The sequence below is a fragment of the Brachypodium distachyon genome, chromosome 1, assembly GCF_000005505.3.
Source record: "Brachypodium distachyon strain Bd21 chromosome 1, Brachypodium_distachyon_v3.0, whole genome shotgun sequence".
Lineage (NCBI taxonomy): Eukaryota > Viridiplantae > Streptophyta > Magnoliopsida > Poales > Poaceae > Brachypodium > Brachypodium distachyon.
The window spans coordinates 22,901,080-22,916,979 of record NC_016131.3 but is presented as its reverse complement, the minus strand read 5'-3'; the positions used below and the strand labels follow the sequence as shown (position 1 = coordinate 22,916,979).

At 46.6% G+C, this 15,900-nt stretch overlaps 2 protein-coding genes across 2 annotated transcripts; both read left to right on the top strand.

Moving 5' to 3' along the window:
• The first annotated feature begins 8,473 nt into the window (after positions 1-8,473).
• On the top strand, positions 8,474-9,789 carry LOC100825577 (ERI1 exoribonuclease 2). The gene has a single exon (XM_010240062.3). It carries the CDS (start codon positions 8,562-8,564, stop codon positions 9,441-9,443), a length of 882 nt encoding a protein of 293 aa, XP_010238364.2. The 5' UTR covers positions 8,474-8,561; the 3' UTR covers positions 9,444-9,789.
• Positions 9,790-9,943: 154 nt separating this feature from the next.
• On the top strand, positions 9,944-14,211 carry LOC100825272 (putative disease resistance protein RGA3). The gene is made up of 2 exons (XM_003563070.4): positions 9,944-10,280; positions 10,734-14,211. The coding sequence occupies exons 1-2, from the start codon at positions 10,005-10,007 to the stop codon at positions 13,815-13,817; spliced, it is 3,360 nt and encodes a 1,119-aa protein (XP_003563118.1). The 5' UTR covers positions 9,944-10,004; the 3' UTR covers positions 13,818-14,211.
• Positions 14,212-15,900: the final 1,689 nt, after the last annotated feature.

Here is a 15,900-nt window from a genome sequence, read left to right as displayed (position 1 = left end):
TTGTCTCAAATATGGTGGTTCCATGTAATTTACATCAAAAGAGTCGATCCAAGGAAACGTCAGTGCGCAGAAAGAGAGATGGTAAGAGGTTTGGCCACGAGTAATGGGGTGAGTTTGAGAAAAAAGTTAGCCTCTTTAGTTATGGTCTGGCCTGCTTCGGCACCGATTCTTGCACGCCGGACAACACGACGGAAGATGATTAATCAATCATATTGATGACGGGATGCAACATGACATGACTAAAACTCGAAACTCCAAAAGACTACACCGACGAGCAACTTGACACGCGATGTAACGAAAAATTCAACAAGCAAAAACAAAGTAGAGAGAAAGACTCGGATTGGTTTGGACAATGATGAAATCTATATTTTTTGTGGCTTTTTCTAGATTATAGGATGAAAAAAATCGAATGTGAGAACACAATTTCTCACCAATCAAATCAGCTCTGACACTGCCACTACTACAGAAAAAGGTTTATCAGTAACGTTCGAAAAACAACATCAGTAACGGTCGGGGCCGTCGTTACAAACATCATCAGTACCATCATCAGTGGTGGGCGGCCCGACCCGACCGTTACTGATGAAGACCATCATCAGTGACGGTCACGTTTCCGCGTCACGTTTCCGCGCCCGTCACTGATGATATGCACATCAGTAACGGTTGCATTGCCACATCAGTGTCGGGCGAGCGACTGACACTGATACATTTTCATTAATTAAAAAAATAATTAAAATCACAGAAAATACGCAGAAAAATATATATTTGAATACACAGCACAGCACAGAAAATACACAGCCACATCATTTAAAGCATATAAATCTATATAAAACCGCATCATTTAAAGCATATAAAGAATACAAATGTATCTCACTTCACGACATTGATTACAAAGTGTCAAAATCTCATAGCAAAATCAAGTTTCAAACTATTGTTGTGAGTGAACCCTAGTCACCATTTGTTCCACGCGTTCGTAGAAGTCCCCACTAGGCTTGATGACCTCATTGTTGATGAGATGGGCGAACTCCTTTTGAATGTTATACACGACCCATTTAGGTCGGTGTGTCATTGTCATTCGGGACCGCTAGTACTCTTCCATTGCCGTGATTGACCCCTTCCACTCAGACTTGAACATGCTGACATTCTCTATAAGGATGTGACAGCAGTAGTAGTCACAGTACACACTGCCAGCCGGCTGTTGCTGGCAAGAGAACCTGTGGTTGTGGTGAGACTCGTCTTTATAGCCTTTACCAGCTAGTTTTTCCTTAGTCGCAACTTTCCAGGCAGTGCTAATGAGTGATTTGATCGGTTTCCAGTAGCGACCTCGAACACCCTTCTTCAGAAGTAGTGAATCGAAATAGTACACCGCGGACCAAGTCAAACAAATGAGTAGTGTCACCCAATTGTCTCTGTTTTCAAAAGAAACAAACTTTAGTATTTAAGGGTGTATAAGAAAGACTGAATTAGAAAAAACAAATGGTTCCATATATAAAATTCAAGTTACTCCAAATTAAGGAAGAAGAGAATAAAGTCGTGGTCCGCGTATTTCTCCAGACATGCCACCAAGTATTTAGACGCCAGGGTTCTTGAGGAATCCTTTTTTGGCTCAAGACCGATGACACCGTAGTTGAACACTGCGAGGTCTAGAATGACTACTTTTTTGACCTCCATTCGCCGCATTTCCCTTATTTGGTAGACAGACCACAGCCTTAAGATGTTGATATCAAGCTTTTGGCGGTTGAAGAGGTGGAACAGTTCGTTGAACTCCACACCAAAGGTGATAGGACGTTGCTGAATGTTCCCAGTTTTTTTGTCAAAGAAGCCATAGTCTCGTGGGATTCAAACATTGATTTGTTGGGCATACTGTTGAGAACCGGCTGATGCTTGCATGTAGAACTGATGAAGCTCTTGCATCTCTCTGGACACGGCACGCAGGAAATCTTCGGTGAGCATCGGTCTTTCAGGATAGTAAATAAGCACCCGGTCAAACTCCCTAGCCACAAAATAGGATCCGTCTTCGAATCTTTGGCCTTGACGGGGGTTCTTCATGAGAATGTCAGGCCTATTGTCTTCCCAGACTCCAGTTATGTCAGGCACATAGTGCATCTCATCTTGATTGACATTGGAGGACTCCTTGATGGTCTTGCCGCCGCGCCCCCTCTTTTTATGCCTCCTCTTATTGTCCCATGCTTTTTGCTCCTCTGCCTTGTACTTGTCATCGATCTTGCGGACACCCATGGACTCAGCGGCACCCAAGAGAGAGAAGGTAGGAGGGACGCTTCCAGCCTGTGCCGACCCTATGGTCTGGCTATCTTTAAGCTATGGAGGCATCAACATTGCCCGCTCTTCATCTCCGCCGGCATCGACAGGAGGCAGTATCCTAGGGGAAAGGCCGAGCGGTGATTGAGAAGTACCTTTGTGAGCGGAGGGAGATGGAGTCATAGAGGGCCGGCGCTGGTTGTAGTGAGATACCAAGCTCCTAGGCCACATAATGCGGTAGTTTGGACAACCACCTAGGATACCCACGCTTTCCTCCGGAGGTAGCGGGATAGCATAATCACCATGCTCCTCGATGACGGAGTCCACCATCACACTCACTTGTGTGTCGTTCATAAGAATGCCGTGCACCAGTGGCGGTGATTGTCTGGGCATCAGGCGGCCAATGGTGCCTACAGGCTTCCCAGGATTGTCTACGTGGATACGACACTTCACCGGTGCCTGCGCATAACAAGAAGAACGCATATGTGTGTAAGATCTTTATTCATGAAGGTAAGGAGTAAAAAAGAGTTTGAAAACTATGCTTACAAGGATGTTGTCGCTCGGACCCGGATCGTTATCCCTGATGCCCTCGCTTGGGTCCGGTTGGCTAGCGGGGGGGCGGGGGGGGGGGGGTAGGTTGTCCATACTAGGAACCGGGCTGTAACCTGGGGTGTATGTGTCATCGTCTTCCATACGTGTGTCGGAGGCGGCCCTGCTCTTCAGCGGGGTGCTCTTTCGCGGGGGAAGAGGAGGAAGGAGGTTCCTCAAACCGTCCACTCCTCCCCCGAGTATGGCATCAAGGGCGGGGTGGTTTTTGGCCAATGCCAACACCAAATGATGGAGGGCTTGCACTGCATATTCTCGAGACACCTCTTGACACACCATAGATGCCTGCTCTCGCGCCTCCGCCTTAGCTTGTTCTATTATTTCAGCAGAAGCGGGAAGCTTTTTCTGGACCCTGCTTCGCTTCGGAGAAGGCGGGAAATAATCATCCCAGCAGGCCCCTTCGCCTTCCCTTAGAACACGGCCCGTGTGCTCTGCCTTTTGCAAGCCGGCGGTTACAGTCGACTCCCACCTCTTGCTCTGCACGGAGTCGGCGGATGTTTCTGACCTCTTGCTCTCCTCCCATTCGTGGGCATTTTCCTGTTATCATATAAGACAGGGCGTGAGTCTATATGGATCATGAGTGTCATAATTAACGTCGAAAACAAATTAACGCACGTGAACCCTTACCGTAAAAATTTTAACAGGCCGCTGCATTGGCTCAATGCCCGCCCACTCCTCTGGTGTCATGTGCTAACGTGCATATTCTCTAGCACGTTTATCCTCCAGCATGTTATGCACTGGAGGCACCCTGCCTGTCGCCTCGAGCATTCGGTCCTGCTTGCGCCAGACCTTCCTCTTCCCCTCTTTCCCTGCACTCCCTAGCCTGTGGTTCAAGGGCTTTCTCGCGCGCAACGTCCTCATACGTTCACTCTTCGCAATGAAGGCAGGGTCAGATGGTTCTTTCTTGAATTTTTCCCATTCGGCCTCATCAGTTATCGACGGCCATTTCTTCTTGATGATCTCATTAGGGTTTGTCCATCCACTTTCTAGCGGTACATTTCCAAGTAGCAAGACCATTCCGCACTGCTATGTTGATGGATGCTAGGAATCGCTCACGCCACTCGTCAGTGACTTGGAACCTCCTTGCAACGTCCGCTATGCACGTGTTTCTAACGACGTCGGAGATGTCATTCCACTCGTCGTTGATCTTGCAATATTTACGTGCAATGGCTCCACAGGTGGTTGCGAAGGCCTTCTGTGCCCTCTCAGGCGACTCCGGGCGGCCTCTGTCAGAGTGCCGGGTGACCACGTAGCAAAACTCCTTCAAATTGTGGCTCCCCCTCGGCGTCTTCTTCCTTGGCTTCTTAGCCGGAGAAGCAGTTGGCTGCAGGTTAACTGAGTGAGTATGACATGGTTGTCATGAGACTTCATGCCAGATAGCTTGTGACTCTTCATGTCAACTAGATGCTTGATGCTCGACGAGTGTTCGATGGGACTTTAATGCCCTGCAGGCACTGGCACATCCTATGCAACTCGTCTTTGTACAGGTTGTAACATGCAAGACGACACCGCGTGATCACCGTCACGAAACCATTCTTGTCGGGTGCCGACACTTGATCTTTCCCCCACAACTCTTTTCTGATAGACATGAGTTTCAGGTCCTTCCGTGCATTGGGTCCATCTTTCGTCTTCTCTGGAATGTTCATCAGCAACCCCAGCACGCTGTCGCATACATTTTTCTCCACGTGCATAACATCTATGCTGTGGCGGCTGTGCCCAGTACTCCAGGTCCCAGAATACGGACCTCCTTTTCCACATGACGCCTTCAGGTTCTTTATATTTCTTCGCAGCAATCTTTCTGGGGACAACTTCAAGATCGTTCACAATTTCGAGGATTTGCATACCAGACTTCTCCTTCGGCGCTGTCCCGTGCTCCGTCTTCCCATTGAACCTTTCCTTGTCATACCTCCAAGGGTCTTTAGCATCCGACCACTTTTGGTGGCCAATGTAAACAATTTTGGATGAAGCGGGCAACTTCTCCGATGTCGTGTTTTCCCCACACTTTGTACAGGCCTTGTAGCCATGCGTCACCTAGCATGAAGTATTTCCATTCGCGGGGTAGTCATGCATGCAGGTCAGAAGCGCTGCTCTCATCGTGAAGTACTCCCTCCTGTTTGCATCCCAAACCACTCTGCCAGGGTTCCAAAGCTGCTTCAGCTCATCCTTCACTAGCTGCAGATATACATTTAGGTCAGCTCCTGGCTGCTTTGGACCCTGTATGAGCATGCACATGTGGATGTACTTTCTCTTCATGATTAACCATGGAGGAAGATTGTAGACAAACAAGATCACTGGCCATGTGCTGTGCTTGTTGTTCATGTTTTCGAAAGGCTTTATCCCATCAGTGTTGAGACCGAGCCTCAGGTTTCTGGGCTCTGCCCCGAAATCTGGAAATGCCGTGTTGAAGTTCCTCCACTGAGTCCCATCGGCACGGTGTCTTAGGACCCCAGCTTCCTGCACATGGTAGTGCCCGTCAGAATCGAATGCAGCCTGCGCCGGATCGTGATAGATGAGATACCTCGCGTCCTTAACGTTCTGCATCCAACGCTCAACTCGGCCACCTGCTGTAAGATACTAGACAGTCTTTTCCGGCCTGCCCTTCATCACTTCTTCCCCATCGTCTTCGCCAGCTCTGGCGTTTTTCTTCTTGTACCTCGATGCACTGCATATGTGGCAGCTCTCATGGTTCTCGTACTCTTCAATGTATACCATGCAGTCGTTTGGACATGAATGATGTTTCACGCAATCTAATCCAAGCGGGCATGTAATCTTCTTCGCCTCGTATGTGCTCTTGGGCAACTTGTTTGGCTGTGAAAAAACCGAAACAAGGTAACTCAACAAGTTCGTGAAGCACTTGTCTGACCAGCATGATGCTGCCTTCAGCCTCAAAAGTTCGAGCGTCACTTCAAACACGTTGTTTTCTTCGCCAGCTCCATCATACAAGGGTGTGTTTGCGTCCTCCAACAATTTTTTGAACTGAGCAGACTCTGCCTCATCTTCGGGGTCCTCCAGCTGGTCCCGTAGGTACGGGTCATCTAGCATTTTGGCAATCCTGCCACGTGGAGCTCCTTCACCTTCCACATTAGCCTCCTCATCGACCCTTGTTTCTTGCTTGGAATCATTCGCCAGATCATACCGCAGGACATCATCATCTTCGCTACCGCTACCGACATCAACCGCATCCTCCCCGTGACAAGTCCAGCGAGAATAACCTTCCACAAAACCCGATGCCAGCACGTGCATTTGAACATCTTCAGACTTCATCATGCATGTATTTTCACATTTGCGACATGGACAACGCATCATCACAAGTCCTTTTCGTTCCATATCACCTTTCGCGACTCCAAAAAACACCGTCCATTCGGTTATCCATCGAGCATTCATTCTTTCCGTGGCGTACATCCAAGAATGGTCCTTCGATCTACAACACAATACACAAGAAAACACAAAGCAAAATAGTTAGCCGGCCTAATCATTAACAAGGGGATTAAGGTGTTAATTAACCGGGGCTAACTAAAAATTTGAAACTAGAGACAATCGGAGAGAAATTGGAGGCCGGCGAGAAAGATCGGGAGGGAGAGAGAGCTCGCAAGGGAGAGGGAAGCTCTGGGCGACGAGGAGGAGGCCGCATTTTGGCCGGCGGCCGGAACTCAAAAATTTGAAATTGGGGAACTTCGGAGAGAAATTGGAGGCCGGCGAGATAGATCGGGAGGGAGAGAGAGCTCGCAAGGGAGAGGGAAGCTTCGGGCTCGAAGATTGGAGCTCGCCGGAGATGGGCCATCCCGGCCATGGAGATGGGCGCCCCCGGCCGGGGGAGAGAGGAGGAAGGGAGAGGGAGGAGAAGGAGCTACCTAGGGTCGCCAGCGGCCATGGCGGCCGATTTCGGCAGCGCTTCGCCGTCGCTGGGGAAGAAGGACCGCAGCTGGTCCGTTAAGACACGCAGCACGACCAGCTGCGGCTCTGCCCCGCGCACTTAAACCCGGTCAATCATCAGTGGCGTTCGTGATTTGGGCGACCGTTACTGATAATAGGAGATACATCAGTAACCGTCATTTTAGTTCGGCCCGTTACTAATGTATCACACATCAGTGCCGGGCACGTTAGGTCGACCGCATGCCCGCCACTGATGTGTGGTACATATCAGTAACGGGAGGCCTCGGCCCGCCCGTTACTGATGTATGGTACATCAGGAACGGTCGTCTCTTACTCGATCGCCACTGATGTCTCTCGCGAGGTATGATGGTACATCAGTGGCGGTCGCCTCTTGCGACCGTCACTGATATATGGCTGGGCGGGGACGGGCAGACCCCGCTCTGTTCATCAGTAACGGTCGCGGCAGCGACCGACACTGATGTTAATCATCAGTAACGGGTCCTCGTGACCGTCACTGATGTATGGCTGGGCGGGGACGGGCGGACCCCGCTCTGTTCATCAGTAACGGTCGCGCCGGACCCTTTACTGATGTGCCGTGAGATATAGACCGTTTTGTAGTAGTGTGCTCCTACGTCCTCTTCCCCTCTGTTCATTTTCATCTTCTCTGAGACGTGAGCAAAATGGTGATGTAACCGTGTAATTGGCACTCCAGCATTCGTGTATGTGTTTAAAATCCGTCAATGTGAGTTAATATAAAAATATACGTGCGAGAGTCGGTATAAAAATCTGTGTGTGGTTGTGAGATTTTTCTTTTGACCGCCGTGTGATTGTGAATTAGTGTATGCATATGTGAATGTGTTGTACTATTCTTTGATGAAATTTGTCCACGTACATGCATATACATTGTTAAACTTTCAAATCCAGTGAAAATTGGTCTTGTACAACAAAAACATGTCTTAGATGTGCCCTTTACATTACTTAAACCTAATTTCCATAATTATAAAGGTATTTAGAACATTTTAGTACATTTCAGGTGTAGCGACAACTACCGGTCACCAAAGCAAAACAAACATTATAAGAGCATCTTCAATGCAAGGTGCTTAGGGAGGTGATTGCACAAAATAAACCGGTTTTTGTTTAAGCACTGGTGCTTGTGTTCTATAGGACAGGTGCTTAATTAGGCACCTCTAGTATAGAAATAAGCATTGGTGCTTGAGAATAAACTGGTTTAATTTTGTAGCACTATCTTAAACACCTTGCATTGAAGGTGCTCTAAAGATCCAACATTCCAGCCACAGTTGGCAACCGCTAAGCTGCAGTTGTGGAGTTATAGCCCAAACAAATACAACCACGAAGTTCTGATGTTGCTACGGTGTGGCTGGATTCCTGCAAAAGTAGAATGAGAAGCCGGCAAATGAGATAATTTTTATCAACCGTCATACCGAGAGATAAGACATAGAATTCACCCAAGATAAATAAGTACTAGATCCGTTTCTAAATGTAAGAAGTTTTGGTTTTGTCTGAAGTCAATTTTTTAAAAGCTGATCTTTTGTAAAAAATTAATATCCACAAATATAAAATTTTAAATTAGTTTTGTTAAATCCAATGCGATACTTATTTAAATTCAGATTTTTTTAGGGGAATTTAAATTTGGATATGACGGATGAAACCGATTAAAGATAGAGCCCACTTAGGATAACAGCTGCAAAACGCGTCCGGCCCAAACTGATAAAGCCTACTTCTCAATCCCGTCGTCTCCTCGTGCCAATCCCGATTCGATATCTGATCATATCCTCGTGCCAATCGAATCCCCTCCTCTTGAACCAATGTCGGCCTCTAGGGCGCCGTTCACGGCGTCGGGCGGCGGCGGGGGCAGAGAGCAGGCGCAGAATCTGCTAGAGTTCGACTACCTCGTGGTGATCGATTTCGAGGCGACCTGCAAGAAAGACGCGCGGATCTATCCGCAGGAGATCATCGAATTCCCGTCCGTGCTCGTCGACGGCGCCACCGGCCGCCTCGAATCCGCGTTCCGCAGGTACGTCCGTCCGCGACACCACCCTGTGCTAACCCAGTTTTGCAGGGACCTCACCGGAATCCAGCAGGCGGACGTCGACGGCGGTGTGGATCTTGCCGAGGCGCTGCGTCTGCACGACGCTTGGCTGGAGGCGGCGATGGCGGGGAGGCCATGGGCCAAGAAATGCGGCAGCTTTGCCGTGTTGACTTGGGGAGACTGGGATTGCCGCACCATGCTGGAATCGGAATGCCGGTTCAAGGGGATCGCCAAACCTCCCTACTTTGACCGCTGGATCAACCTCAGGGTGCCCTTCGAGGCCGCTTTCGGCGGCGGAGGCCGGATCAATCTCCAAGATGCGGTCAAGAAGGCGGGGCTGGAGTGGGAGGGCCGCCTCCACTGCGGGCTCGATGATGCGCGCAACACGGCGCGGCTTCTTGTCGCGGTTATGCATCGTGGCGTCAAGCTCTGCATAACCGGCTCGCTGGCGCCGCCGCCCCCGCAGCAGCAAAAGAAGCCTAAGGTGAGTCCGTGCAATGGCGCCGCTGATGCGTGCTTGTGCTACTGTGGAGTGGCCAGCAGAGAAGGCATGGTGGCGGTGCCAGGGCCGATGCAGGGGAAGTGCTTCATGGGGTGCGGCAACTGGACGCCCGCCATGGGAGCCCTGTGCCCCTACTTCGTCTGGTGTGGCTACTGAAGAACGAAGGATTGAAATTTGAAGGATAGCGTTAGTGAATTGGTCAGATTCAAGATCAGTTGTAGCGTGGCCGATTCTTTAGTGTGAATTGGTCACTGGGTTAGTGTCAGATGTAGTAGGCATCAATGTCGATTGTAAAGTGGCCGATTCTTAGCGTGAATTGGTTACTGAATTCGTAGCTGATTTTACCGTAGTGTTAGTGCTGTTCTTGATGTAACGTGGCCGATTCTTAGCGTGGATTGGCCACTGGATTCGTAGCTGTTTTGATTAGTCTTAGTGCTGTTCTTGATGTAGTTATTATATGAATTATTAATGGATTATTTGGGTAAATTCCGTGGTTGTTCTACTCAGGAAATTTCTTCATTTTTACGAGTACAGAGTAGTAATTAATTGCCCGGGATCGATTGACTTCTAACTGAATCCACAGGCTATTTTCTAATCGAAATTGATCAATAGCTGACGAAGGCCACGACCTGGCCTCGTGGTGTTAGACTGTTAGTTGTTACGCCAAATCGTCTTCGTTTCCTCCTCCGACGCGTTGAGCAGGAGAAGGAAGCGACCATGCTCGCGACCGCGATGCTGCCGGCCGCCGTTCGCTCGGTCGACGGCCTCCTCGCGGACGGCGCGCCCGGAGCCGCAGAGGAGCTGCGGCGGCTCCGGCGGAAGCTCGACGACGCGGCGGGCCTCGCGCCCGACGCCGAGGCGAGGGAGGGACGCGACGCCAGCTCCAGGGCTTGGCTGCGGGAGCTCCGGGATGCCCTGTACGAGCTTGGCGACGCCGACGCAGACTTTCGCCGCGCGGCCCCCTCAGGGCGGCGGCTGGAGTCCCGGAGATCGGTATGCGTTCTGCCCGCTCTTGGATCCCCGTCATGGTTGACTTGCGCACATAGACATGGTTTGCTTTACAGAACATGCAGATTTTGCGGACTGTCCAACACAAATATGAGCGCATACACAATGTGCACTAGATTCATACTTCATTAGCTACTCTTGCTCATCAATTTTCACTATTCATTCATGCTGATTCATTTCCAAAAAAATTTCTTCAATGCTGATAGGGCATGAGTGCGAACAGAAACTGCGGGCACTGTTTCTATAGCGATCTTTTAGGTGCATATGGACTTCTTAAGCAGTTCATGTCAATGGCATTGCTGCTCATTCTGAAACCAATATCTCATGATGGCCTTTTTTTATTGCAACATTTACATGTATACACAGATATGAAATATTAGCATTTTCTACGAGTTTTCTGTGAGTCAATAACTAGAAATAAAATCTTCATGTGTGCAGTTTCGCCACTGGTTTATGTTGCCACCAACTGTCAACGGGATCCGGGACAAAACTTTGAGGACCAGTATCACCAGCCTGAATAAGATATTTGATGCAATTTTGAACAAGGGCTCAGAGCTTGGGCTTCTATCAGGCAACCAGGAAATCCTGAATGGAAGATCTGAATTCACTGCAGAAGTGGTATTGAATGATGATACAGTTGGTGACATTGAAAACAAAAAGAATAGATTGATTGACATACTGACAGACAGGCAAAGTGCTAATATTGTTGTCAGCATCCTTGGGGACAGTGGAATGGGCAAAACTAAATTGGCATGGGAAATGCATAATGATCACCGCACAAGAAATGCTTTTAGCATGATCGCATGGGTTAGTGTTTTCAATGATTTTGATGGTATTGGCCTACTGTCTGCAATTGTTAGTGCCGCCGGTGGAAATCCCAGAGGAGCAACAGACAGAATGCAACTTGAGGCAATCTTGGCTGCTATGCTAAAGGGAAAGAGATTCTTACTGGTGCTTGACGGCTTATACGGTCATCATGTTTTTGAGAACTCCCTTGATGCTCATTGGCATGTTTTCGGTCACGGAAGCCGAATTTTGATCACCACTCAGGATGGGAGTGTCGCAACAAAAATGAAGTCTGCTTATGCTTACATCTACCAAATGAAAGAATTAGCATTTCAGGATTGTTGGTCCTTACTTTGCCGTAATGCGTGTCATGATCAGAGCCTTCATGGCAACACTTTAAGGAATACTGGAATAATGATTATCCAAAAGTGTAACAGGATTCCAATGGCTATTAAGATTATAGCCGCTGTCCTAAGAACAAAGGAGCAGAACAAAGAGGCCTGGCAGCAAGTGTATGAAAGCAAAGGGTGGTCTTTCAGGGACCTTCATGATTCTGTTGATGGCTTAACTGGGGCCATCTATGTGGGCTACCATGATTTACCATCACATCTGAAGCAATGTCTAATTTATTTATCACTGTTCCCTGAAGGATCTGTTATGAGGCAGCAGTTTGTTTGTCAACTGTGGGTTTCAGAGGGTTTCATTGAGGAACAAGATAACTGCAACCCCGAAAGGATTGCAGAGGAGTATTACATGGAGTTGGTATCAAGAAATCTTCTGAAGCCTGAAATTGGGAACCATGACATGACAAGATGCACAATGCATGAAAAAATCAGATCATTTTTGCAGTTCTTTGCAGAAGATAAAGTTTTCTCTGGGGACCTGAAGCCTAGTGTCAATGGAACTTCCAGTGAAGGGCTGCGACAAGTGTGGATTAGAAGCAACAAACCAACTACAACCTTGGATGAAATAGTAGCTGTGGCCAGCTTGAAGACAGTTATTCTCTACAAGAACCCAGTGGGCAATCATGGCTTAGACAAGCTCTTTAAGGGGCTCAAATATTTGCAAGTGTTGGACCTTGGTGGTACTGAAATTAAGTACATTCCAACGTCACTAAAATTTCTACTTCACCTCAGGCTCCTTAATCTTTCCCTAACCCGGATTACTGAGCTTCCAGAGTCCATTGAGTGTCTCAGAAATTTACAGTTCTTGGGTCTCCGGTACTGCAATTGTCTGCACACTCTTCCAAAAGGGATTGGCAAGCTGCAGAGTTTGCGAAGTCTCGACCTTCGAGGAACTAACTTACATCAAGTTCTACCATGTTTGGAAAATCTTAAGCTGCTCTCCACACTACATGGTTTTATAGTAAACTGTACACCCAACCGTGATGATGATCCTAGTGGGTGGCCTTTGGAAGACCTGGGTTCTCTAAATGCATTGAGGAGTCTGCAGATACTGAGGATGGAAAGAGTAACAGATTGTTTGAGGATGCAAAAAGCCATGCTGGATAAGAAGTCGCACCTTAAGGAGCTTGAACTACGTTGTAGCACTGATGATAGACAGGCCGAAGTACGAGAGGATGATGCTAGAACAATAAAAGACACATTTGATTGCTTTTGTCCTCCGCAATGTTTAAAATCTCTCAAAATGGTGAGCTACTACGCAAAACTTTGCCCTGATTGGTTGCCTAATCTCTCAAACCTCCAGCGGCTTGTTATTTCTGATTGTAAATTCTGTGAGCGTCTGCCAGACCTGGGCCAGCTAACTGAACTAAAGTTCCTCACTATAACTGGTTTTTCCAAGTTACTTACAATTGAGCAAGATCGAACAACTGGCAATCAGGCATTTCCTAAGCTAGAGCAGTTGCACCTTAAAGACATGCAGAATCTTGAATCATGGGTAGGATTTTTATCTAGTGATATGCCATCCCTTGTGAAAGTTCGTCTGGACAGGTGTCCCAAGTTGAGGTACCTCCCATCTGGCATCAAGTACTCCAAAGTCCTGTCAAGCATGCATATACACTATGCTGACAGTCTGGAAGTCGTTGAGGACTTGCCTGTGCTCAAAGAATTGGTTCTCCAAGCCTGCAACGAACTTACGGAAATCTCAAATCTTGTATTACTTGAAGCCCTAATAGTCATCAGTTGCTCTAGATTAAAGGATGTCAATGAAGTCCACTATCTGAGGCATGCCCGCATCGAAGATAGAGAACTAAGAAGATTACCAGAATGGTTGAGAAGTTGTGCCTCGGTGTTGCAAACTTTCACTGTAGTTGGTTCAGCAGAGCTACTTGAAAGACTACTTCCCAATGGTCAAGACTGGGGAATCATCCGTGACATCAATAAAGTTTACGCAAACTTACCTGATGAATCTCCATTCTTCACTTACACAAAGGACACTGCGGATTTCCATGTTGATCAAAGAATCATAGAACATAGCAAGCCACCTGTTTCAATAGCAGTTGGAAATGTGCATGAAGCCCTGACCATTTCACTTGGTAATTCTGCTGACATGGTGGGTCGAATTGGTGTGCCTGTAGTACCTGTCAACCAAACATCCACGTTCAAGAGGATTATTCGACGGTACCTTGTTCCCTACCTTGTGGTGGTTATGTTTGTTATGCAGGTGGTTTCCTATTCGCTCCAGAATAAGACGACTAGAGAGATTTGGCTTATCCAGACCCTAATCACCTTCTTTGCAACAGTCCTCTTGCTGTTTCTTGTATTTCTCGACTGATGGTTGTCTTGTCAAAATTAGGACAAAGTGAAAGAGAACAGGGGAAATGAAGTCATGAATATCTTGAAAATATTTAAGACAGAAACTGGTGAACGATGCTCTGCTGTTGCTACATAATGCTGCATAGGGTACAACTGGAGGCATTCTTCTGTAATTTGGTGTGCTACATTATGTGTGCGTAGGGAAAGGAACCGTTGAAATATCTTATCTGGGAAATACATTTTCTGGACAAGCAGCTATTCAGTTAGATTGGACTTAGATCCGTCCTACTTCCTGTAAATATGTGTAATGTATATTCACTTGAGTGATGCAGATTAGCTGGTCATGAAATGTATCTGAACTTGTGCAATTTTAATTAAAGGGCATCAATTTTCTTTGTGCCTTCTTTACTGGACCATGAAACAATCTGTGCATTCATCTTCGAAATTGGTTTTTTTTAGCAAGTATTCATCTTCGAGTTGGTTACGAACTTCTACAAAGTCGTAATAGGTGTTCTGATGCTTATTACCATTGATTGCAATATTTTTTTCTCAAAAACGCATATAAAAACACGTGTCGAAAAATCACTAAAAATGCACAAAAAATTACAGAGCTGAGCGAAAACCAAAATCAAAGAGAAACCTAAGAAGACAAATCCAACCTGAGCTACACAAAATTACAAAGGATGCAAAAAGAAAGAAGAGCAGGTCTGATAAAATCTGTAGGCTAGGATCTGGAGGCCTAATGTAGTACTCCCTCCGTTCCACGATACATCGTGTATAGATTTGTGCACTTGAACCAAGGCAGTTCTTGTTTTTCGTGCCTGACCACTCATATTGGGTTAATAATAAATAGATGTAAGTAGTTATTGGCCACGTGCGAGTACCAAGAGAAAAATGAAGTGTATTGTGAAACAAATAAGAAAAATCTATACACGTTGTATTGTGGAATGGAGGGAGTAACGTGTAGAGGCAGCCTCCTGAACGTCGGTGCCGCCAACGGCCATGTTCCATTTGAAGATAGGTGGGCTCAGCTTCCGGCAGATACTGAGAAGATAAATGCACCCGCAGTCCTACTGTAATCGAGTTGGTGTCACTTTACTCCTAAAATTATAAAATTGCACATTTTGGTCCAAATTTTATTTTAAGCGGCTCACAGGAGTTCAGGCACGTTTGACCCACCTACGTGGCTTGTTGACTCGGTACACGTCAGCAATGGGGCCCACATACTATAACCAATGACAATGTAATTTAGCCAAAAAAAACCTCACAGAAGGAAAACGAGGGGAGAAATAAGAGAGATGGCCCTTCCGCGAGGTTTTTTTGTTAAATTACATTGCCATTGGTTATCGTCTGTGGGCCTGCTTGCCGATGTGTACAGGTTCAGCAAGCCACGTAAGCGGATCGAACGTGCCAGAACCAGTTTAAGACCTCGCGTGAGCCACTTCAAATAAAATTAGAACCTAAGTGTGCAATTTCATAATTAGGACTAAAATGACACCAACTCAATAATAGTAGTACCGCGGGTGTGTTTACCTCACTTTGCAGCTGCATACCGTTTTTTTTTTTAAACTCAGGACTTTATTCATATTATATCAAACAAGTCACATCTACAACGTTAAAGTTGTTCAGATGTAAATTACACAAAGCTGCATACTAATTTCAAATAACAAAAGTAGGTCACCTAACGTGATGTTATCGAATTGCATATATTCTAATTAAGATCTGTGGCTTTTGTTGATTTTCTCTACTCTACCTCCCCTCAGAAATACATGATGTTAATACAACTATAGTCAGAATTTGTCTACGTTTTATTATTATTTTTTTGCGAGTAGTCTAAGTTTTACTACTAACATATATATAAGAAATATCATTACTATAAGGCAGACCCTTGCACTGTAAATGTGAGCACCGGGATTTGAAAAAACCTTGGTTGGTGGAGTTGCGTCCATTTTATCTATATTAGAAAAAGCTTCTCTAATGCTTCATATATGCATGCAATCATTTTTTTTTATCTTGAAAACATCCACGTTTTATTATTCGTCTAGTCATAAATTTATGAGATGGAAAACCGTATAAATATCTAAAGATATTAGCTCCAGGTC

Coding starts and splice junctions, on each gene's coding strand:
- LOC100825577 (XM_010240062.3), top strand. CDS start 8,562: ATGTCGGCCTCTAGGGCGCCGTTCACGGCGTCGGGCGGCGGCGGGGGC.
- LOC100825272 (XM_003563070.4), top strand. CDS start 10,005: ATGCTCGCGACCGCGATGCTGCCGGCCGCCGTTCGCTCGGTCGACGGC. Junction 10,281..10,733: donor GGCTGGAGTCCCGGAGATCG/GTATGCGTTCTG, acceptor TCATGTGTGCAG/TTTCGCCACTGGTTTATGTT.